General features: G+C 37.6%; 1 protein-coding gene across 1 annotated transcript in view; it reads right to left on the reverse strand.

Annotated features, from left to right (window-relative positions):
• Positions 1 to 9,463: 9,463 nt before the first annotated feature.
• LOC149076709 (uncharacterized) overlaps positions 9,464 to 24,644 on the reverse strand; it is a 34,801-nt gene continuing 19,620 nt past the window's right edge. The window contains exon 3 of the mRNA XM_089244333.1: positions 9,464 to 10,946. Within this exon, the coding sequence (XP_089100459.1) occupies positions 10,838 to 10,946 (109 nt within the window). The 3' untranslated portion in view covers positions 9,464 to 10,837. The remainder of the gene's footprint in view (positions 10,947 to 24,644) is intronic.

The following is a 24,644-nucleotide window of genomic DNA, read 5'->3' on the forward strand; positions in this document are numbered from 1 at the left end:
ATTTTTTTGGAACATCGAATGTTTCGGATGTTTTTGGAATTTTTCTTTCATATTTTTCCGAAATTTTTCAAAATTTTTTGAAAATATTTTAAGATATTTTCTCCCATCGACTACTTGTGAGGATCCGAATGAAGGCATCTTTATACCCATATTCTATGGGGCTCTAGACTAAACCACCAAAGAATGCCTCTAGTCTGCCTATGGGAACTGAATCAGAGGTAAAGGAGAAAAATAATTACAAAAATATCGAAAATATAGTTTTTATGCACGAATTTCAAACTAAAGATGCCCGACGGCGGTTCGCCCGCATCTTTGGTGCTCGTGTGAAAGTGTATGCGGACCCGCGTCCGCTCCGTGTGAAAGGGGCCTTAGTCTTGCATCAGCGGCAAAAACAAGAGGAAACAATAATTACTTCTCAAATGAGTGTAATGTCTTTTCTGTAGTGATTTCATTTTTAATTAGTGATTATATCAAGTCTACAAACTAAATCTAAAAACCACTCACTTTCAAATTTTTTTTGAAATCTGAAACGTCGTCTGTATGTTCCTCCCTTTTGTTGATATTCTAGAGCAGTGTTTAATATAGCAGTGTGTAAATATTTTGATTATGGCTCTGGAGCAGTGTTTCCCAACCGGTGTGTCCACTCTCCCTAGGGTGCCGCGATATCAGCTAAGGGGTGCCGCGAGATATTATGGAGATAAATCAAAAACTATTAGTCCACTTAAGGTCTTAAAATAAATCAAGTCGAATAAATTACTCTCATGTATGACAGACCAAGCCGCCATCTATGGTTGCAGTGTCAGCAATGTGAGCTTTTGCTTGAGTCTGGCTGTCCATGTACAGCTCCGTTCAGAGCACACGAGCTCTAAGGAAAGATGATTCGTTGGCTTTGTAGTCTCGTGCGCTAACCCGGCGAGTGAGAGGAGGTAGGTTCAATTTCCCTCAAAGACAGTTGAATTTTCTTTCTCGGATTTATCTTCGCATCAGTCAGCTGTCGAAACCTTCGTAATAATAGCGGAGAGTGACATCATATTCGGATAAGCTGAAAAACTTCATTTTCCAACGCTTATTAAGATTGCAAAAGCATATGCTCCCCCCCCCCCCCGTATCTCCGCTCCGCCCATGTGCAAGATGCCAATAGATATGTGCTTTCCATCTCTTTGTACTGAGAATCTCGACTGGGTTGTCTCACCAGATACAACGTCGAGTGGTTTTGGGCAAGTGTGTATGGCCGCGAACAAAAATGATGCTATTAACCGAGCATGGTCCATTTCCGACATACTTGCAGTGCTTTGGACGATCATATCACAATGCTTGTAAGTGTGGTGCTACGGGCTCGCTATGGCACTACGTCTGCCAATGTCCATACACATCAACGTTTCATTTTTGTCAGATGTCACAGTCAGATGACGGCATTCAAGAGAAGAATACTAAAAAGTCATATGAACTTCTCGCGCATTCAAAATTTGATTCAATTTTCAGACCGTAACCTATATTTGCTGCACGACAAGAATGGTGAACTACGGAAGAAGAAAGATGAATTTCAGCCTTCCAGACCAGTAAAGCTGATACCAGGGAGAGTCTACAACTTGCGGCCACGTAGGGGTACTGAAAATTAATGAAACTGATATCGCGTTAAATGGCGAACTTTATTGGAGAAACAATAAACGCTTAACATGTAAACGTGGTGAATAAATGTCACCCATAATCCAGCCGATGCAGCTTCGGGAATGATGAAATTTTCCTAATTGTCCAGGAGAATTAAGATGTAAGATACCTACTGTAGATGTAGAACAGGAACTTGCGCCTAGAATGAGCTAAAACATCTAAGTGTCCGAACATTGGCTGAGGACCAGGACTCCATGTGACGCAAACATGACATCGATTTGTCTCTGTACGGCCTATAACTTGTGAAATCCAACGAACGCGGACGGACCGCCACCAACGGAACTTTGATCATCGAGTCCAGACGTGCCAAGGATGATATAATATCAATTTAGATTTAGATTCTTAGATCACGATTCATCATAATTATTTCGCCGATTTATACTCCTGTGTTTGGCCTTGTTATTCCGTTATAAAAATTTATGTAGATATATATACATACCCATTTAATAAAATTCCAGATGCACCCATCTTTCGGGAATTTTGTGCCTTGAGGGTGGGGGAAAGAGACCCCCCCCTTCTCTAAGCATATATAGCGCTGTTTTTTGAAGTAAAAAGTAATCGTGTACACTACTGCATATAGGCCTATGTATATAAAAACTGTGTATTTCATTTACCGCCAAAATTTTAGAGTGCTACAAAGAACAACATTGGAGGATTAATGTGTGTTGAGGCCCTGGGCGCAAAAGAAAATATTGGGTCCCTTAAGGTATCCGACTACGTTGAAAACGTCATTTTGGAAGAAAAAAATATGGATTTTCATTTTTTATAAAAGCTCTATTTGTTGTGATTCCAAAACGGGCCTTGTTTTGTTTATATGATGCTTAGAATCAAAGTTACGTTCACTTTAGTGTTGCGTTTCTACATACAAGTAATACGCGAATAAAGATTTCAAGACTATAAGACTTCGGCCTTACGTGTTTTACGAAGAATGCTATTTTTGACATTTTACTTGACTTTGTGACATGATTTGTAAACATTGAGGCATTGCATCCTTACGAAATTTTAATGTGAGATTTTGCTATATATTGTTGAGGTTATGAACCAAAATCTGAGGTGTATCACATATACTTTTTGAATTACAGTGTTTTATAGACAAAATGTAGGATGAAATTTCAAAAAATTCACACGTATTTAAACATATTTTGGTGTAACTTATGAACATATCATGCAATCCTTTAAATTTTGGTTCATAACCTGCAACATTACTAGCTAAATGCACTGTGAAAATCACAAATCATTTCATTGATAAACGTTTTTGCAATCGTGTTTCGAATATCACATGAATTTTGCCTAAAATTTGACATAAAAACGACTTTTTCATATAGAAAATATAATAGATAGACCAAAATTTGTCTCTGTTTTCACCATTTCGAGACATTTTCTATCAAAAAATCTATTTAAAGTTCACTCCAGAACCATTTTAAAGAAAAGTGACAAGAAAGGTAGTCGGGTACCTTAAATTAGAAAAAAGTGTAAATTTTGGGTTTTTCGGGGGCCCTTCAGAAATCTGGGCACCCGCCGTTAAATTCGCCTCAGAAAAACAACATTTTTTCTGCTACGAAAATAACTTTTCCTGCTACAGAAATCAAATTTTAATTTTTCACATCTGCATGTTGAAAACTATGCTCTAATAGCAATGTCATTAAAAATACTTGTGGCGTCGCCGCCGACGTGTGGGAAAAGAAAGCCACTTCCTCAGAGCGAGGATTGATGTACGCGCTCAAAGCGCCATCAGGTGATTATTCTAGTTATTGCGCAGTTCGTTTCTCGTCATGTATATAGGATGTTGTGTGAAATAAAGTCCGTCCCTTGTGTAAGATATGTCTCTGTAACTACACGCAACCGATGCATCTCATAATTCCCGATAATGGTGACCCGGACGTGATTTGAACACGCAACCTTCTGATCTGGAGTCAGATTTTTTGACGAAATTGAGACGAAATTTTTCCTGGCCATTTTACATCGCCAATGTGTCAACTCCTATACTGGGTGCGGACTTCCTTCATTATTTCGACTTAGTCCCGGACCTTCGCAACAAGTTCCTACGTGACTTGAAAACGAAATTGAAACGTCCCGGACGCGTCTCAAACGCAACGTGCATTCATTCGGTGAAAACGATTACCGGTGACTCGGCGTATCACAAGCTGATTTCTGAATTCCCGGAGATCACTAAACTTCCTAATCCAAATGCACCAGTAAAGCACAACACCATCCATCATATATCCACAAAAGGACCGCCTGTGGTGGCGAAACCTCGTAGGTTAGCTCCAGACAGATTAAAAATAGCGAAATCGGAATTTCACAACATGCTGCAACTGGGGCATTTGAGACCTTCGAGGAGTAATTACGCCTCACCACTTCATATGGTACCAAAAAAGGGTACCTTGGAATTTCGACCGGTCGGAGATTTCCGTGCTTTAAATGCACAAACGTTAAAAGACAAATATCCCATTCCTTGCATTGCTGATTTCACTGCTGAACTGCATGGTACTCAAATTTTCAGCCATGTGGATCTCATAAAAGCCTATCATCAGATCCCAATAAATCCTGATGACATCCACAAAACAGCAATATGCACACCTTTCGGATTGTTTGAGAGCACCAGGATGCAATTCGGATTGTGCAACGCTTCTGCAACCTTCCAGCGATTCATCGATGAAGTGACCAGAGGACTTCCTGGAGTTTACGCATTCGTCGACGACATCCTGATTGCATCAAAAGATCCTGATGAACACATCCATCATCTCAAGACTCTCTTCAACAGACTTCAAGATTATGGACTCTGCGTCAACGTCTCCAAGTGCAACTTCGGTAAAGAAACCATCGACTTCCTTGGATTCCGGCTATCTACAAGCGGCATCGAACCTCTGACAGATCGAGTTCAGTGTATCTTGGATTATCCACAGCCAACGACCTTGACACAACTTCGAAGATTTCTCGGTATGTACAATTTTTATCGACGTTTCATTCCGAAAGCTGCCGATTTGTTACATCCGTTAATAAAATTTCTCGAAGGTCATAAAAATAAAAAATCACCTCGTTCTGCTCGTGCCAACGACCAACTCGCGTGGACCGATGAAGCAACAAAGTCGTTCACTTTGGCCAAAGATGCCATGGCAAATGCCACACTCCTGAGACATCCACTTCCTGGAGCTAAATTAAGTGTTTGGGTAGATGCTTCAGATGTCGCAGTGGGTGGTGCTCTCCTGCAATTAGCCGACAAATGGGAACCCATCGCATTCTTCTCTATGAAATTGTCCAAAAGTCAAAACAAATGGTCCGCATACGACCGAGAACTATTTGCAATTTATTCATCTATAAAAAAATTCAAGCATATGCTCGAAGGCAGGGAGTTCATTATCTACACAGATCAGAGGCCCCTAATTTATGCCTTCAAGCAAAATCCAAACAAATGTTCGCCGCGACAGCTTCGTCATTTGGACTTGATATCCCAGTATTCAACCGATATCCGTCACGTCCAAGGCTCTCAAAATTATGTCGCAGATGCACTGTCAAGAATCGAAATCGACGCAATAACTGGTTCTAAGGACATTAATTTCAAAGAATTCGGGGAATTTCAATCAAGCGACCCGGAACTGAAAGAAATTTTGAAGGGTAACAACACATCTCTACAGCTGGAACTGAAGCCATGTCATCTAACAGATGGTGAATTATGGTGTGACATTTCAACTGGCTCACCCAGACCTTTCGTTCCAGACTCGTATCGAAAGCTGATTTTTGACCACCTTCACAATCTATCGCATCCCGGAATCGCTGTAACAAAAAACCTCATTTGCTCACGATATGTGTGGCCAAACATGAACAAAAACATCACAGCTTGGGTACGCTGCTGCCAATCATGCCAGCGATCGAAAATCCAGAGGCACACAAAAGCACCTCTGAGCACCTTCGCACTTCCCGACGCTCGTTTTTCACATGTGCACATTGACATTATAGGCCCTTATCCACCATCAAACGGGAACATCTACTGTCTTACCATGATAGACAGATTTACAAGATGGCCCGAAGTAACACCGATACCGGACATACGCGCCGAAACCATCTGCAAAGCATTCTTTGATTCATGGATCAGTCGTTTTGGGTGTCCCTCAACAGTGACCACAGATCGTGGAACTCAATTTGAATCTCATCTCTTCCAGCAGCTCGCAGCACTACTAGGAACAGATCGCATACGAACCACTGCATATCATCCAATTGCCAATGGTCTGGTCGAGCGATTTCATCGCACCCTAAAAAGTGCCATCATTGCTCACGACAATACCAAATGGTCAGAATCGCTTCCGATAGTCCTCCTGGATCTACGATCCGCTTTCAAGGAGGATCTTCAAGCCACCTGTGCCGAACTGGTGTATGGAACCACTATTAGATTGCCATCTGACCTACTTTCAGATGAGGTGGCCAAATCTACACCAGACGCTACCTATGCATCAATGCTGTCTTCGCTCATGAGGAGTTTATCACCCGTATCTCCATCTCATAAGAATACTTTCAAGATTTATGTTCATCCTTCCTTAAAATCTTGTTCTCATGTGTTCTTACGCGTAGACAAAGTTCGACCTGCATTAAGCGCACCCTACACTGGACCATATCCTGTAGTGCGAAGGACCGACAAAGTTTTTGTAATCAAAGTAAATGGTAAATCTATCTCAGTGTCTATTGACAGAGTCAAACCTGCATTCGCCATGGATGACAGAGAACCACCTGCAGTCACCGAACTACCAAATGAGATCAGTTCTAAACAGGACTCCAAAAGTCCAGTGTCAACGACAGAAAAAACAGTAACAACTCGTTATGGACGAAGAGTTCATTTTCCAGAACGATTTGTTTCGTATTTTTGATTGCATATGTTTTACACACATTTATATTCTTGTGTTATGTTTTTACATTTTCGCATATGTGTACATATTATTTTCGCATTTCTCGCATAAGTGTTAATTTACATTATTTATTTTTTCAAATCATTGCAAACATGTTAACATCGTATATATTCGTATTTTTCATTCGTCTTAGCAAAATATTGAATTCTCAGCTGTCGCAAGTATTTATACACACATGCACATTGGTTATTATTTGTTATAATTTTGTATCATCAATATGTGAATGTCAATCTTGTATTTCCTACATTAGCGTTCGCTCGCTCACTGGGGGGATAGTCTGTGGCGTCGCCGCCGACGTGTGGGAAAAGAAAGCCACTTCCTCAGAGCGAGGATTGATGTACGCGCTCAAAGCGCCATCAGGTGATTATTCTAGTTATTGCGCAGTTCGTTTCTCGTCATGTATATAGGATGTTGTGTGAAATAAAGTCCGTCCCTTGTGTAAGATATGTCTCTGTAACTACACGCAACCGATGCATCTCATAATTCCCGATATACTATTCAAGCATTGATTTATTTCTAATTTTTTTACACATGTTCTTGATTGTAGGCGCTATCCTATGCTGGTATATGAGAAGTTTTACATATCTTGGATATTTGATTTCTTGTAAATTAAAAAAATAAAAATCATTAAAAAAACAGCTTGCACGCATGATAAAATACCATGACGTCAATGTAATTGAATGAACATTTTTTTAAAATAAAGAAAACTGAAATGTGTTCTCAGGAAATGAAGTAAAAGGATGAGATATCATTGACTCGATCTTATTTAAAATTGAATTTTAAAAGTTTAGAAATTTAAAATTAAAATTTTTATTTTAAATAAGATTGAGTCAATGATATCTTATCCTTTTACTTCATTTCATGAGAACACATTTCAGTTTTCTTAATTTTGAAACAATTTTTATTTAGTTACATTGATGTCATGGTATTTTATCATGCGCGCAAGCTGTTTTTAATGCTTTTGTTTGTAGAAAATTTCCGAGAAATTGAGTATCTAAGATATGTAAAACTTCATACCAGCATACAATCAAAAGCGTGTAAAAAATTTGAAATAAATCAAATGGTATTTTTAATGATATTTATATTAGATCATAGTTTTTCACCATGTTCAACCTTCCTTAAAAATAATATTCTGTGTATAGCAATGTAAAAACAATGAGTTTTGTTTTCTCGTTCAATCTCACGGACCCCATGAAGTCTCTCCGAGGGCTCCTGATTAAGAACCATTGCTTTTGACTGAGTATGAGTAGGTAGAAATGGAGGGGTCCTTAGATCCCTGGTTTTAAAATTTAAGGAGGCAAAGCAAAAAGAAAAAAAATGTTCTTATAGGTATTTGAAAAAAAAGAAGCTTTGCGCGCGATCCGCTTATTGTATTATTTTCTCGTAGGTTTCTCGTTTATATTCTTGTTTAAAATAAATGTATTTTAATCTCTTTAAATGTGGGGGAAGTGTTTTTTTGTTTGCCGCCCTCTCCTCTGCAGACTATTCTTATGAGATTCTTTTCATAAGAAAAGATGAAAGCGAAATACGTAATTCTTTAAACTCTGAAGATAATCCTCATGTAAGTGGGCATCAGCCAGTTGAATCCTCGCGTCACAAAAAAAAAAAAAAAAAATAAGGAACTCAAATGATAGAAACTTAATCTTCCCGTAGAATTTTGGATTCATGTCAAAATGAAGATGGCGTATAATTGATGGTACACGACACACAAATGAAATATTTTGACAATAAAATGTAAAGCAGGGTTGTCAGTGACCTGAAAAATCGGAAATAAAAAATGATTGGGGAAAATTAAAGAAAATGTAAAATATTTGACAAAGTCAGGGTGATATACAAATTTATATGACAAAACCAAGGCTCCTACTTTTTGGTAAAAAGTCATACTTTTCAGTTTTGTCCTACTTTCTAATTTTTGTCCTCTTTTTTACAAAATCCTATCGACAAAATTTGTGTAATTGATTTGAATTGAGCAGGGAATCATCGATATTTCGCCAGATATTACGAATTTTGTAGATTGAAATTAATGATTCTGCTAAAGCAGAAATTGTATCGTTTTTAAGGTAATTTGGGGGAGTATGTGGATCATTTGGTTTATGAATTTTTCATTTACTTACTTTGAGTTTTCAACAAGTAGAGTAGTCATTAAAAAACTTCAGTCTGGATGGAAAAAATAATTTTGTGTTTACTACTTTATGGTCTTGGACAATAAGTAATATTTATCATTCAAAATTATAGTCCTCGTTTTGTGTATAGGTGAAACAATAGTTTGCATTACAAAGCAGTTGGATGCATAGGCCCATTTTAGGTTTGGTGATTCTGAGGCTAACCAATAGCATTCAATTGTCTTCTGTATTTTTGAGGCATAAACAATATTTAGAATGCTCAGCAATGAGCTAGAAAAGAAAGTGCTTCATTTGTCAAAAACGATTACTCTGGCATTGAACAATAAAATGTAAACATATCCCTTAAAAAAAAGATGGGCAACGCAGTAAAACCATCCAGTTCACCTTGACTTATTTATATTAGGCCTTGTAATTTACATATTTTGCATTGCGGTTTTGAAAGATCGGCATTCTTAAAAACTTACGTGTCTTCATAATTTGCTGTGCATTGTCAAAGAGAATTGACAGAGTCCAAAAAAAAGTAATATATACGTATAGCGAGGGAGACACAGAAAAGATTTATGAGTGGTTGCTGTTTTGGCCAAAAATTGTTTTTGTAATCGTCATTTCTGTCATTTTAACCCGGTATTGTGAGGAAAAAAACTAAAACATCGTTATAAATTAGGTTCCACCTTATAAAATGAATTATTATAAACTAATTATTGACAGCATCCGGTGAAGGGTAAATTCGGTACGAGTAAATAATACGGTAACAAAAAATAAATGATATGTATATAAAAATATTGGGAAACATTTATTACACAAAATGATACATAACAATTCATATACATGCAAAAAAAAAAAAAAAAAACGGAATGAATGTGAATAAATAGCATTGAAATATATAGTGTCGGTTTGTCGATTGTAATGAGTGGTGCAAAAAGTAGAGCTTTTGGGTAATATGCACAAATCCGAAAATGTACAATCATTATCCTTTACAGCTGAGTTTTGGTGTTCTGTTTTTAACCCTTCAAATGCATCGTATAGCTTATAAGTTTATATATATAAATTATTTTACTTAATTTCAACAAAATGTTCAATTATTTTCTTGCGTTACAGTCCTTAAAAAAACTTATGGTAAATTATCATGGTAAAAACACATGGTTTAACTTAGCATATTTTGAATTTTATACATTGAAGGGTTAAAATCATTCGTAATTTGAGGAAAGGTATTCAAAGATATTCATTACAAAACAATGCAAATATTTTGTAGAATTAAATTTTTTTTATGCTCTTCTTGAAGTGTCGGTCGGTGAGGTGAAGAGAAATCTTGAAAAGAAGGTTCAACAGCGAAATGAGCTCAAATTGACATCTGTACGCAAAATATACACTTATCTACGCAATCAGTAACTAGAGCTTAAATAATATAACAAATCGTTGCTCGACTTCGATTGCATAGTCAAATACGGACATTTTTCTCAATAACATTGATTAGAATATTTTAAACAAAAATATAAAAAAAGGACACAATGTACTACTATGAGCCAGGAGGACAATGCTGTGCGAAGCATTTAGCATCAGCTGCTTGGCACCCAAGCAGAAGGTTATCTAGTGCGGTTCGGGACTGACGCTGCAGCTATGAATGGTCGAGAAAAATGAAAATCAATCTAATACATTATGGATCGGCTATAAATATAATGATCATTCTCCTCGAGTGTGTGTGTGTGTGTGTGGGGGGGGGGGGGGGGGTAATCATCTTGTACGCGAACACGAGTATATACTGAAAAAATTTCCAAAATCTTCGACGCTTTTATGTAAATTGTTGTGAAAACATTATCTTCCTTTCGTCCTTGATTGCATTATTTGATCTGAATTAATTGACCTAAATCAAAAGTGAAAGTGATAGGAATTTTAATACAATCGTAATTAATAAAAAATCTGTAGACGAGTTAATGGTGAATGTCGAAAAATATATACGGATAAATGTACTGTGAAAAGGATTTTTCTATTTTAGAACTGGAATTCTTTTCCGTATATTGTAAGCATTGGTTCTTGCCGTTCGAGCTGCACATTTTCTATCCTCTTGGTCGACTTAGATGAAAAGAAGTTTGTATTTCGGCGAGAAAAGTCTTTTTCCCCTGGGTTTTATATATTTATATCTGCAAGTACTCAGCATTTGAACATTTTCTTGCATTTTCCGATCTCAGTAGAAAGTGCACCAGTTTTGAAGACGCTCATCTTTGATCTCATGGTTTTTGGCAGCAGCTTCTCTAAAACTCTGAAAATATACGAATACAAATAAATCAACAGATGAATGAGTGTTTTTTTTTATGTTTTTATGGTCAGGGAATAAGTAATAAATGAATGACAAGAAATATATTGTTTACCGACAGGAAGTTGTGTTGGAATTTCAGTCACTATCGAAATGGCTATGAGAGGTGTTTAACCTCTTACCCTACTAGGGCGAAATTTTTCGTACTGGAATTGCTGAAGATTATACAGCACTAGCTGTTACCCGCTCGCGTGAATTTGGTAATCCGAAAATACTTCCTTTAGATCCCTTTAGGGAGTGAATTTTGAGAAATCCCCTTTTAGCGAGTTTTTGCATCATAATATGGAAAGATACTGACCAAATTTCAAATTTATAGTTTCAGCGGCTTTCACTCGTCGTAATTTCTCTTCATAGCATTTCAACCCTTTTATGACCCCCTTAAGGGTCGAATTTGGAAAAATCTTCTTAGTGTGAGTCTTTTATGTCATGAAATAAAACTACTGACCAAATTTCATAAACATAGCTTCAGTGATTTTGGCTCGGTGTGATTTCTATGTATAAACTTTGAACTCCCTTATGACCCCCTTAAGGGTCGAATTTTGTAAAAAAAAAAACTTTTTCTTTACGTCATAAAATAAAACTACGGACCAGATTTCATAAATATTGTTCCAGCGGTTTCGGCTTGGCATGATTTCTGTGTATAACCTTTGGACCCCCCTTAGGGGTTGAATTTCGAAAAACTCGTTCTAAAGAGTTACCCTTCGTACTTCATAAAATAAAACTACTGACCGAATTTCATATTCATAACTCAAGTGGTTTCGGCTCAGCGATGATGAATCAGTGAATTAGTCAGTCAGGACATGTGTATTTATATATATATGATAAATAAAACATTCTATTTTTTAGAGCAATATAGATAGATAAACACATAGGCGTGCGCAGAATTTTCTCAAAGGGGTTTTCAATTCTTTTTCTTTCTGGGGGGGGGGGGGTGTTACGTTTTTTTCTTGCAAAATAACACTATAATCTCGGCTTGAGGGTTACAAGTAGCAGCCTTTAAAGTATATCTCTACTTATGATCCCGGTGTGGCCGCAACTTACCAATGTCACTTTTAGATAGTATCACCTTTAGGTATATCCCCGTTTACATGGGAAATGGAAAAATGGAGCTTTCACCAATTAGTGCTCTCAATTTCTTTCCTTACGAGGGAAAGAAGTCATCAAGCGGGTGGTAGAGCTCCCAAAGCTGTCGCAATATTGCACTCGTAAACGAGGCTTAAGAGGCTTTTAACTTTACGCACTTTTACTTACTTACTTTTACGCTTACTTTTTAAATTTACGCACCCGTAATGTTATTCCTATTTATATAAAGATAACCTACAAATCATATATTTTTATTCATTCGTTTTTAAATACTTCTTACTTCAATGTTTTTTTTTCAAACATGTTATACTATTCGGTTCCGTGTAAGTCGGAAAGTATAGGTATGAAATGCCCGGACTCAAATACTCACTCACAAAAAGAAACACCTCTTTTTCTTGTTCCCGTTAGCAGAAAAATGAGCTGATAAAGGGAGATGACTTCGTCCATTCTTTTTAATTTTTACAGCAGAAAAAGAGATAGAAGACTTTCCACTATCTTCTGGAGCGATGAACGAAAAGAAAAGAGCTCAAGTGTGTGTGTATGTTTATTGTGACCGAAATTGGTATATACTGTACGTTTATAGGTGCACTGCTCATCGATTCTTTTTCTAAAAAATTATCATAATATATTTTCAAACCTTCATTTTTTTCTCATCTCTTGGTCATTTTTCATATATATTTTGCACAGTTACTTTTTAAATACATTAAAAATTATTTTCTAGAATTTATATCTAACTTTTCCAACTTGTTTCGCCCCCCTATTATTTGGCACCGCCCCAAGACCACTACTGGGTTTCCGGAAGTCCGACGTGAATCTGCTTTAACAGCATAAATTGGAAATAGAGGGAGCCCTTGATAAAACTCACACTCTGAGGTCCCACTAAATAATAACGTGATCCTCATGTATTCCCAAGGGATCAACATGATCCGTCCAGCGTCATGGCCACCTATTGGGGCCCCCGCTTCTTTATGTGGTGGCCATGGATTTTATTCGTTGGTAAAATGCATACAAATAAAGTTTTTTTTACGGCACTCATTAGGGGGGGGGGGAGAGGCCGGGGGACGGCTCCAGCTTAGCGGCCGCCCCCCTTTCCCATGGGGATGACATATTCCATTATTTTTTGTTGCTTTAACATTGTAAAATTCAGCAGTAAGTAAGTTGGTGTTTTCACATGCCCATTTCCATAGCAGTCTGACGAAGTGGGGCAAAATAAGCAATATGGCATGTTTACAGATTGCTTAAGCGGTCAGCGACATGTTTTCAAACCAATAAAGTGGCCCGTACTCTACTGAGCACCCTTGCCGTAAGGGGTGCTCTCTGTTTGATGATACGCATAGGTAATGCTATCGACTTGAGAATGGTTGAAGACCCCTGCTGTACAAGATACAAATAGATCTCGTTGAGACAAATCACGCAATATCCTATGCATGCGAATTATTCTTTTGCGAATGTATATGTTACTGCCAAAGCCCGAAATCGGCTAGTTCGCGAATTGGCCAATTGATTGTAAATTGACCTGGCCAATGTCCGAATTTCGAGCTCTGGGCCAGCCAGTTCGCGAAGTGGCTGGATATCCCTAGCCAAAGTTCGAAAAGAAACGCATGATTCGGGTCACCGTCATTTGGCGTAATTTTTCGTGATAATTAAGTCCACGTTACCCATAGCAAACCAATCATATCGCAGTCACGATGCGGTGATCATTTCCATCACTTCAAAGTTTGACAGGAAAAAATTATATATATCTCTTTCTATAACAAACAAATAGCTTTTTCTTTTTCAAATTTCTTTTTTTTTCTCTCTCGTCACGTAGCGCTTATCCAATACAGCTATTATGTATATATAGCCAAGTCATCACACGTTTGCTATTAACAAAAAAATGAATTTGTGGCCAACCGGTCTTACATCAGCACATCGAATTGGCCAGCGATCTGCAGCCACTTCGGGCCATCGAGTAGTCATAGTGACGGACTCGCATCCCGAGGTCCCAGGTTCGAACCACACTGTCACCGCAGTGGTGGTCGGCTGAAGTTGGTTTTCTGTGGTTCAGAGCTTCAAGGTGCGAATGCAAGCCGATCTCCCGATTAAAAAGTCTCGCCGCAGAGAGCAACAGGCCTTGTTCAGCGATGAAATCTTCAAACATTACACTTCACTCATAGTTCGAAAAATATGTGGTAGATGGCGACACTATAACAAGCATTACACAGAAACAAGCTTCACGTTAGGTTTACAACACGGACACGCACATTTCAACATATACCAATTCGTTAGAATTTCCACAGAGGAACATGGACGAGGTACATGTGTGGTTTCGTAGTAGTAGTAGCCACTTCGGGCTCTGCTTTTGGCGCATTGCTAATAGGTCGCATTGCACAGTAACGAGGTCTAACAGACGTATCCACGTTTAAAACTTGCGCTGTGTCGATGACACGGATAATTCAGTTTTTGACACATAAGACTCAGTTTGATCGGACAAGCTGGAATCTGAATCAGAGTGTTTAATATCTTCCTCCGATTCCTTACTCGGAACGTCAAATGGCAAATAACTTTCCGCGTTTCTATTACATTACGGGAGAACTAGAACGAACTAAAATCAAACATCCATAAAGCGACAAAATGATATGCGGTACATAAAAAATATACACAGTTTATAATTGATTTTTGTACATAAATATACAACGCCAAAAGGAAAAAATTATGTTTAATTAAATTATTCAGAGATGAGGAAACCAAAATGATGAAAAGAAACGTTTATCACGAAATAGTGAATGAAATGGAACTGACAGTTTTAAGACACGTGAGAAATTAGACTAGATCAGTTTCAGTGGAATTTACAATAACGGCTGGGAGAGAATAAGTCTTATGTTGGGAAAAGTATTTAATAATCCCAAAAACACACAAAACAATGTTCAGAAAACTTTTGGTTGGTAGTAACATGCATAAAGAGAATATTCCAGTACTAGCTGATAAGGAATTTAAGTGGCTTTTGTAGTGAGATGTTTCGAAACATGGGATAAAGGTATCGAAATCGAGGATAATTTGAAATATATATTCACGCACAACACTATATACACACTCAGACTGTTAGGTACACACACACTCACATTTCCGGTACAACTCAATCGGTAATAAATTGCCCATGGCAATAGACCGGAGTTGTGCTCGGTTTGAAAGAAAAAAAGGTCTCCTTCAACTTCAGCAATGGACCCCTCCCCCCCCAGAAGTTGTTGATAGAGTACACAATCTCTGGCCCACAAATCAAATTTGGTAATGAGTGCATTAAGGTATAAACTTAGGCTGACCACATATTTTCTCGATAAAAGTATAAGAAATCTAGTTCCATACGGGACACAGCCAATTATCGTCAAAAAATTTTCAAAGGTAAGAAATAATGCTATTTATCTCTGAAAAACCGTCAATGACTGAAAATTAAGCGCTATTTTAACCCCTTCAGTAACAACCGAATGGCAACAAATTCGCGTGATCCTTTTCTGACGAATGGGCGATAAATATAGTAACTTTGCCGTAATCTAAACGCACGTTAGAAAAAGGAAAAGATGGAGGAGGAAAAAAAGTAGAAGAGAAAAGAAAGGAAAACAAAACAAATTAAGAGTAAAACCGTATAATAGATAAAAAGTAGATTTCTCTTTTCACCCTCACCCTACCTGTTCTCATTCACTCTTATGTATATAGTAGAAAGAAGCATCATACGTGGAAAAAAAAAGTCACTATCAGGGTAGCATCAAGACGCAATATTAAAGTTTTCGTGTTTTTTGGCAGACGTGAAGTACATTTTTTTGCCTTTCGTCGTTTCGTTCGCACGGGTGGGGAACATTTTAAAGAATTACGTAACGGCGGGTAAAAGGCTAAGTAAGAGAGTCTAAGTAATAAATATACCTTTTCGTTTCACAATGCTACTCATATACACATATAAATGCGTATATTCTCACAGAGATACATATATGTATTTCTTTTTTTTTGTGCCATGACATCATGAAAAAAATGATGATTGGTTTTAGCCGCAATTAAAATTATCCCAATATTTCCCATTCATGTCATTATTTATATTGTATTCTATGAAAACAATCTTAAAATATATTTCATAATATTATACACTTTTTGCATACAAATACAAATACAAATACAAATACAACGCCACAACAGGCAAAATGCCCAACGAGGTGGCTGATAAAAAGATGCCCATAAAAATATGGTTGTCATATGTTTCAAAAATACAGCAACCCAATTAAAAATGCAATTAACACAAATTACAAACAATATATACACATGATAAAATATTATACGATGCCCATAAAGATTACTTATGGTTGTCTTATTCTAAGAATGGATAGCTTCTCGATTTACCCCAACATGTTTATCGTATTTCTTTTTAAACGTGTCAATTGTGTTACAATTTACTACCTCCGGGGGTAAGCTATTCCATTTATTAACAACCCTATTGGAGAAAAATTCCCTGCGACACCATAACCTTGCATTGTCCCTCACCAATCGATACTGGTGTCCCCTTGTAAAAGCAGTCGATTGGCGGTGTACTAAAAGTTCATGGTCCATCCTATCCATCCCATTGAAAATTTTGAACACTTCGATCATATCTCCTCGACACCTGCGTTCATCCAATGTAAACATATTCAAAAAATGAAGTCTTTCTTCATAACTCAAGCCCTGTGTGCCAATAAGGACACGCGTAGCTCTTCTCTGCACCCCTTCAACCAAGTCTATGTCCCTCTGTAGGTATGGTCTCCAAAACCTTACAGCATACTCCAGTCCAGGACGAACTAAGCCTCGAAAAAGAGGAAGAATGACTTTAGGAGAACGCGAAGAGACCTTTTTGAAAATGAGATCAAGCATTCTATTCGATTTTTTGACAACCGCTGAACAATGTTCAGAAAACTTAAGTCGCTCGTCAATGAGAATTCCCAAATCGGTGACTCTAGTTGCATCCGGGATAGTGACACCATTCAACTCGTAAGAGAACCGTGGGTTGTTCGAACCAAAATGAGCGACCATGCACTTATCTACGCTAAACGTCATGCTCCATTCATTTGCCCATGCTGCAATCTTGTTTAAGTTGGTCTGGAGCAACTCCCTATCGCTTTCATTCCCGATTACCCCCATTAGCTTCACATCATCTGCGAATTTGCTAGTAATTCCATCGATACCCTGATCGAGTTTATCGATAAAAAGTGAAAAAAGTATGGGGCCAAGGACACTTCCCTGAGGAACTCCACTTGTGACGTCTGTCCAACCAGAGAATTCCCCGTTCACCATAACTCGTTGCGACCTATCTCTTAACCACGATTCTATCCAATTCAGCAAGTTGCCCCCCTATTCCAATCTCGTGTAAACGCTTCAAGAGTTTGCCATGTTGGACCCGATCGAATGCCTTCTGGAAATCAAGGTAAACAACGTCGACATTTTTGCTCTTACCCAAAGCCTTAGTCACATGAAAGCTAAACATTTATTGCCACGGTTATGAGCTGTCGACTGAAATGAATTCATTATTTTTGGAGCAGTGAACGAGAAACATTTTTGAAAAAGGTGTTTATTTGTTTTTGAGACTTCAAATTTATTTTTGATTCTTGCTTGAGTTCTGTTTGTTTTCCACTGTAAGCAATTTGTTGTTTTTCAACACGAAGTCTGTAAATGCGTAGTTGTCTAATTTCCAGTGTATGACAATTTATATTGTTATCGTATTACGTTTGTATTAGTAATGTTCTTGCTTTGTTGTACGTGTTATTTACACTCATGTCCATAAATCAAGGATAATTCAAAATTACACGGAAATCGAAATCTAAAGTAAAAATTTCCCCTGTAGAATTATCACTCACATCTGCAAGAATGATATGCAAATTTCAGGAAGTCACCAGATGATGCCGATAGTACGTCACAATGACGAGAGTGTAAGAGGGGGTATATAAGGAATGGTGGCAAAGAAGTAAAATTGTTCACTAGAGTTCTGTAAGGCGCTCAGGGCCATAAGGGAATAGTTATGACGCAGAGGACGCATGTCGATGATTTTTTACGTGGTAGAATTATCGGCCGCCTGGAATGTGGGCGTACTCAGATGGAAGTATCCGAGGAACTTGGAATTGCCCAAAGTGTCATCTCTAGGCTTTGGCAACGATTCCAAGATAACGGAAATGTCAGTAGACGTTACAGTACAGGTCGCCCCCGAGTTTCAACGCCGAATGAAGACCGGTATTTCGCAGTAACTGCCAAAAGAAGCAGACGGAGCACAGCATCCGACCTGTCTCGTCAGCTATCTGCAGCCACGGGTACCACAGTTTCAAGGCAAACCGTGTACAGACGTTTGGGAGATATTGGTCTATATGCTCGCAGGCCTGTCAGATGTGTTCTGCTCACGGCAACTCACTGTCGGCAGCGATTAGCCTGGAATAGAGAACATGAAATGTGGGCATCGTAACAGTGGGCTTGTGTGATGTTTTCCGACGAGTCCAGGTTTAGCTTGTAGTCTGATTCACGTCGGACTTTCATATGGAGAACGCCAGGTACCCGTTACCACCAAGACAACATCATTGAACGACGCCATTACGGTGGTGCAGCATTGCTCGTTTCGGGTGGAATTATACTGGGTTCCAGAACAGATCTGCATATTCAAACCGGAACCATGAAAGCCCAAATTTATCGGGACATCATTCTGGAACAACATGTACGTTTGTTTAGGGTGCCATGGGCGCAGAATTTGCAGAATTTGTGTTTATGAATGACAACGCCCGTCCTCACCGAGCAAACATCGTAAACGAATGCCTTGAATCTGAGGATATAACCCGTATGGAATGGCCAGCATTCTCACGTGACTTGAATCCGATAGAGATAGAGCATGTGTGGGACATGCTTGGCCGACAAGTTGCAGCCCGTCAACCAGCTCCTACATGTGTACCGGAACTTCGGAGAGCATTGCTTGCTGAGTGGAGTGATCTTCCCCAAGATCAGATCGATAATTTGATACTCAGCATGCCTAGGCGTTGTACGGACTGTATTTCATCGCATGGGAGACATACAATGTATTAACCATCATACCAACCATGTAATAGTAAGTTTTTGTAAAGGAGATATTTTTTACAATTGCTCCAGGGAGCAAAAATCGTAGTTTTTATGAATGGTATCATACATACACCATCGTTTTTGTTCTTTATCTTTTTGTTTAATAAATGGACTTTATGAATAAGTAACGTTTGTTTTGTTTCTGAACCTTTATTTGCCGGAGCTGGCATTATCCTCAATTTAGGGACATGAGTGTAATTTTGTAATATTGGTTAGGTAAGCCCACCCCAGGCAAATAATCGATAGGTTATAATTGAATAAATTCATTCATAAAAAATGTCCTTTAAGAAGTCTCCATCTATTAAATATTTCAATTTATAAAACATAACTGTATAAAAAAAACGGATTTTATTAGGTAATTATCACATTGCAAGTTACATTTTAAGTCGTCCTGTATAATAACTCCTAAATATTCATATTGGTGCACTCTTTGTAGTTCGTGACAATTTCAGTTCCATTGTGTTTGTTGGTGGCAAGTGCGTATTTTAGAAAGAGATTTCAGAATTAGAGTTTATGTTTCTTGATTTAATGCATTGATACTGGGTTTTGTGTACGTTTAATTCGAGCTTGTTTTCGGTCATCCACTGATTAATGTATATATCTAAGGTCATCCTCTGTTTTTTTAATAAGATTATCTATATTGTCATCTTCGATGTAAAGAGCTATATCATCAGCGGATGATATTAGTTGTTGTTGAGATTCAACAAACAGAAGTCATTAATATAAATGAAGAATAATATAGGGCCCAAAACCGATCCCTGAGAAACACCCTTTTGAACCTGTAGATACTCTTTTATTTTCTGATTTATGATGACTGCCTGTTGCATTCTATAATAATAAGTTTTGAACCATTCCAGAATACCTCCTCGAACACCAGCTTTATGAAACTTTTGTGTTAGTATATTTAGGTCAACATTATCAAATGATTGTTTTAAACCCAGGTAGATTATTATAGAATATTTATTATTATTGTATCTGTATTCATGTATTGACAAAGTTTGATTACTGTCATTTCTGTATTTTTTATTCTGTTGTAATCCATACTGGTTTGGTGCAAAACATTTATTATGATTTAGAAAATTTACAACTTGTTTATTCACATTTTACTCTATTACTTTAGAAAAAATTGGGAAAACTGAAATTGGTCTGTAATTGTTCATACTATTAGTTTCCTTTTTTGTAAATTGGGTAAACAAGGGAATATTTCATTTCGTCATTGCAATAACGTTTATTTTGATTGACGAGTCAATTATGTGTTTCAGTACTTCAATGTGCTGATAGAATGCAATTATTTTTTGGCATTTTCGGAGTTGAGCCATCGTAGCCAATTGCTTTAAAGTCATTTAATTCATTTATTAACTTTTCTAAAGTAGGTATATCGATATCCATAATTGCCATTGAGTTTACAATATTATATTTATTTATTTATGGGGCGTGGTAGCCCAGGTCGATAAGATACTCGCCTAAGGTACCAAACGATGTTTAGAGGTGTCGCGAGTTCGATACCCGGTTCGTTCTTGTCAGAAAACTATCTTGACACAGGGGTGCAACAAAAACGGCGACATGACCACAGAAAAAATTGCTACCGCAGGGAGTCCCCCATCGAGAGGGGTTAGCCCACCAACCTCTCGATGAGCATACAAACAAGCCTGCCGTTCGGAATCGGCAATAAATTGTAGGTACCGGTTTAATTAGCCCTCGTGTCAGAAAATGACCGTGGTGCGACAAAATGATCAAATGATTATTTATTTATAAACTCACACAACAGGCATATTCCCAATTACAGTGGAGTGAAGAAAAAAGTAAAAAACACATAAACAGCACGTTGCACAATACCAATACAGAAAGGCAAAGAATAATACAAAAAATAATAACGCAAATAAATATAATACAAATAATATTATATGTGTATCCAAAAAAGGAGGAGAAAAAAAAAAAAGTAAAAAAAGCACGTGAGAACTTCCACATCTGAGGAAGCGGAAAATACGAGAATTTTCCAACACGTTAGTTCGGTATGGTGGGACATAGAAGAGATTACGGTTACGAAGATTGATGCTATTACAGTGAAAACTGATTTGCCCTAAAATGTCTGGTACATCCAAGTCGAAGTGCAGAATTTTCACAAAAATGGTGATCAATGCATTCTGACGGCGGACTTCGAGCGATTCATAGTGAAAAGTAGATCTGAGTATGCCTGTACGAATTCGATCAAAATTTGAAATTTCTTGAAGTAAACAAAGTGCAAAAGACTATTTCGTGTGCGTTCAATCCTCATGTTATTGTACAAGTAATATGAATTCCAGATTATGGAGCAACATTCTAGAACTGATCTTACGTAAGAATTGTAAAGACGCAGAAAGGTTTCTGTATTTTGAAAAAATTCGCTGTTGCGGATTATGAAACCGACATTCCTTGATGCTTTTGAAACAATGTTATTAATATGCTGGTTGAAATAGAGAGTCTTATCAAAAGTGACACCCAAGTCCTTCATGTACTCCACTTTTTCGAGAGTTTGACCATCAATATTGTAATTGTACAGGATAAGACTAGGCTTCCTACTGAAAGACAAGCATTTGCACTTGGCAATATTCAGATTTAACTTATTGGTGTTACACCATGAACTGTGTTGCTCGGCGGAATTTTGTAGCGTCTCAGCGTCATCTGTATTATTTATGACTTGGAAAATTTTAACATCATCAGCATATATCAAGCAATTAGAATCTACGTGATTTCCCAAATCATTGATGAGCAAAATAAGAAGCCAAAAAAAAAAAGGGAAAGAACAAAAAAAAGGGCCCGAAATTGACCCCTGAGGAACGCCAGTAAGACAAGGATAACGGGAAGATTTAGCACCATTAAAACTTACTTGTTGGTATCGGCCTATGAGGTAGGATTCGAACCAGTTAGCAAGGTGACCTAAAAAACCCCAATCCTTGGTTTTTGAAAGAAGGATAGTGTGGTTAAGGCTATCAAACGCTTTGGAAAAGTCAGTATAGATTACGTCCAGTTGTGTGTTTCCGTCAATAGCTTGAGAAATAGCCTGGGATATTACAACAAGATTCGTACTAGCAGATCGTTTAGGCGCGTAACCATGCTGACGTGCAGAGATCCGTAATCGAACATGGCTGTAAATATACTTTGCAAAGAGCACTCGTTTTGATTATGGGTTGATAATTTAATACATCAGCATTATTGCCTTTTTTAAAAATAGGCGTAAAGGTGCAACTTTTCCAAAGTGAAGGAAAGAGACCCGAATTAACTGACAGATTGAAGATAGTAGTCAGTGGAGTTGCCAAATAGGGGGCCACAACCTTTCACCCAAAAAGGTGGTACATTATAATCACCATGCCCTTTATGACCTTTGACTTTCTCAATGGCAAGAAGTACATCATTTTCAGTAATAGGGCTGAAAAAACAGTTGTCAGTGAAATCATAATCATTGACATAACACATATACTATTAGAATTACAGAAAACAGAACCAAAAAAATCTCTAAAGAATTCAGCAATTTCAAAAGCATCAGAGGATAATTTGCCGAGGTAAGACCTTCCATTTGGAAAATGGTCTCGAGATTTTAAATTTTTACAAAAAGACCAAAATTTTTTAGGGTTTCGGATAATGTCGTTTTCAAGTGAATTCAAATAATTACGATATTGAAAACGTGTTTTTCTTTTAATCTCAGCTTTTATAGTTCTCAGATCTTTATAAGCAAGCCGATGGCCATGCCTTCGAGAATTGCGAAGTTTGTTCTTCAGTTTGATTAGCTTAATGATTTCTACAGTAAACCAAGGTGAAAAACGGCTTTTCTTCGGCTTAAGTCTAGAGATACATGTATTAAATATATCAAATATCACATCATAAAATTTAATTAACGCTTCGTCAACATTGGTAACATTGAGTAAAAACTCCAGTTGACACACCGAAACATACTTATAAATGCATCATAGTCAGCTTTCTCGAAATTATACTTCGTGTCAAAAACGATATTACCGCTTCTCTTATCAAGCTTTGGGAAAAATGAACTAACTGAAAGTTCTAGTACTAGATGGTATGGATCCTCAGGAACAAGAGCACTAGGAGAATTATAAAGACTACATCGAAGGCAATTATCAAGAATTTTATCATAGAAATTCACAACTTTGTTAATTTGAGAAAACGCGTAGCTTTGAACAAAGTTTACAAATTCAACTGCTCTAATTGTAGCATTGCTAGTGGGATCACTAGATATCCAGTCAATTGAAGGCAAATTAAAATCACCCATGATTAAAAAATTAGATATAGAGTGATATAAAACATCAACGGAGTTATAAAACTCATTATATAACGCATATCTATATGAAAGGGGAGGGGGTGCACATGTGCACACAGAAGAAAGGTAAAGTTTAACAACGACCCAAATATCTTCATTTGAAGTTTCAATATTCGAACATCTGTTGGAAATTAAAATTTTAACAGAAATTAGAACAAAACCACCACTCGTAGATGTAGAAGATTGGCGGTCACGTCTATAGACCGTATATCTATTGTCAAGTAATTCTTCATTTGATATGCTATCGATAGGCCAGGATTCAGTGATACATATGTCAAAATCGGGAGAAATAACCGAGATTAAAAAATCATGTGTCTTAGTTCACGCGCATTCTGGTAGTAAACGGCGCTCTAGCTTGGGAGAGTCCTGAGGTGATCCACATATATCATAACTCATCCACTCATTTTTTTATTACATTTACACTGTTGTGTTTTAGTCCAGAGGTTAGAATATAGTGAGATAATATCTGAAAACCGTCTATATTTTTGTTTGGTTTCATTTTCAGAGAAAACATTTCCAAACGATACATTTGGCTACTTTAAAAGTTCGTCAGAGCTGGGCAAATGCCCGAAATGGGCGAAAAACTGCCGGGCAACAATGGTTTTGGGGCCTCAACAATCACTTTCGGAACGTTTACTTTGGTTACCGTGGTTCCCAACAATGCGTTTCAGACGTGAGTATATGCCTTTACAATGGTTTGTCACACCTTTAATTCTGTTGTTATAACAGTTTATTCCTTTATAACGGTTTGTCACTTTTCCAATTTAATTGCAGAAAACCCGGGAAGCGTCGGGTATTTCTGCTAGCCTATATACAGGTTTAGAGAGGCTACTAATGCCTCTACTTCAGCGCCTCACGACACAGTGCGTGAAATTAGGAAGGCAGATTCATGTGTCTCCAGTGGTGTAGATGGTAGCATGCTTGCCCGGTATGCAAGAGGGCCTGGGTTCGAGTCCCGGCGGAGACGTGATGACTTTTCTTTCCGAGCTCACCTCAGCATAATATCCGGAAAATAACTGTTTCCTTGATATATACAGGTTGTCCTGTAATCCTGTAAGTGATAATGCGGCCTTTATCTCATCAACCACCCATCGTAGAGGTATAGTTTCAATTTAAAAAATGCGTAAAAGGCGTTTGAATAATATTCGCTGCACAAGCTGGACGTATGA

The sequence above is a fragment of the Pholcus phalangioides genome, unplaced genomic scaffold (genome assembly GCF_987345545.1).
Source record: "Pholcus phalangioides strain wild (caught in Gottingen) unplaced genomic scaffold, Ppha-v1.0 ptg000015l_1, whole genome shotgun sequence".
Lineage (NCBI taxonomy): Eukaryota > Metazoa > Arthropoda > Arachnida > Araneae > Pholcidae > Pholcus > Pholcus phalangioides.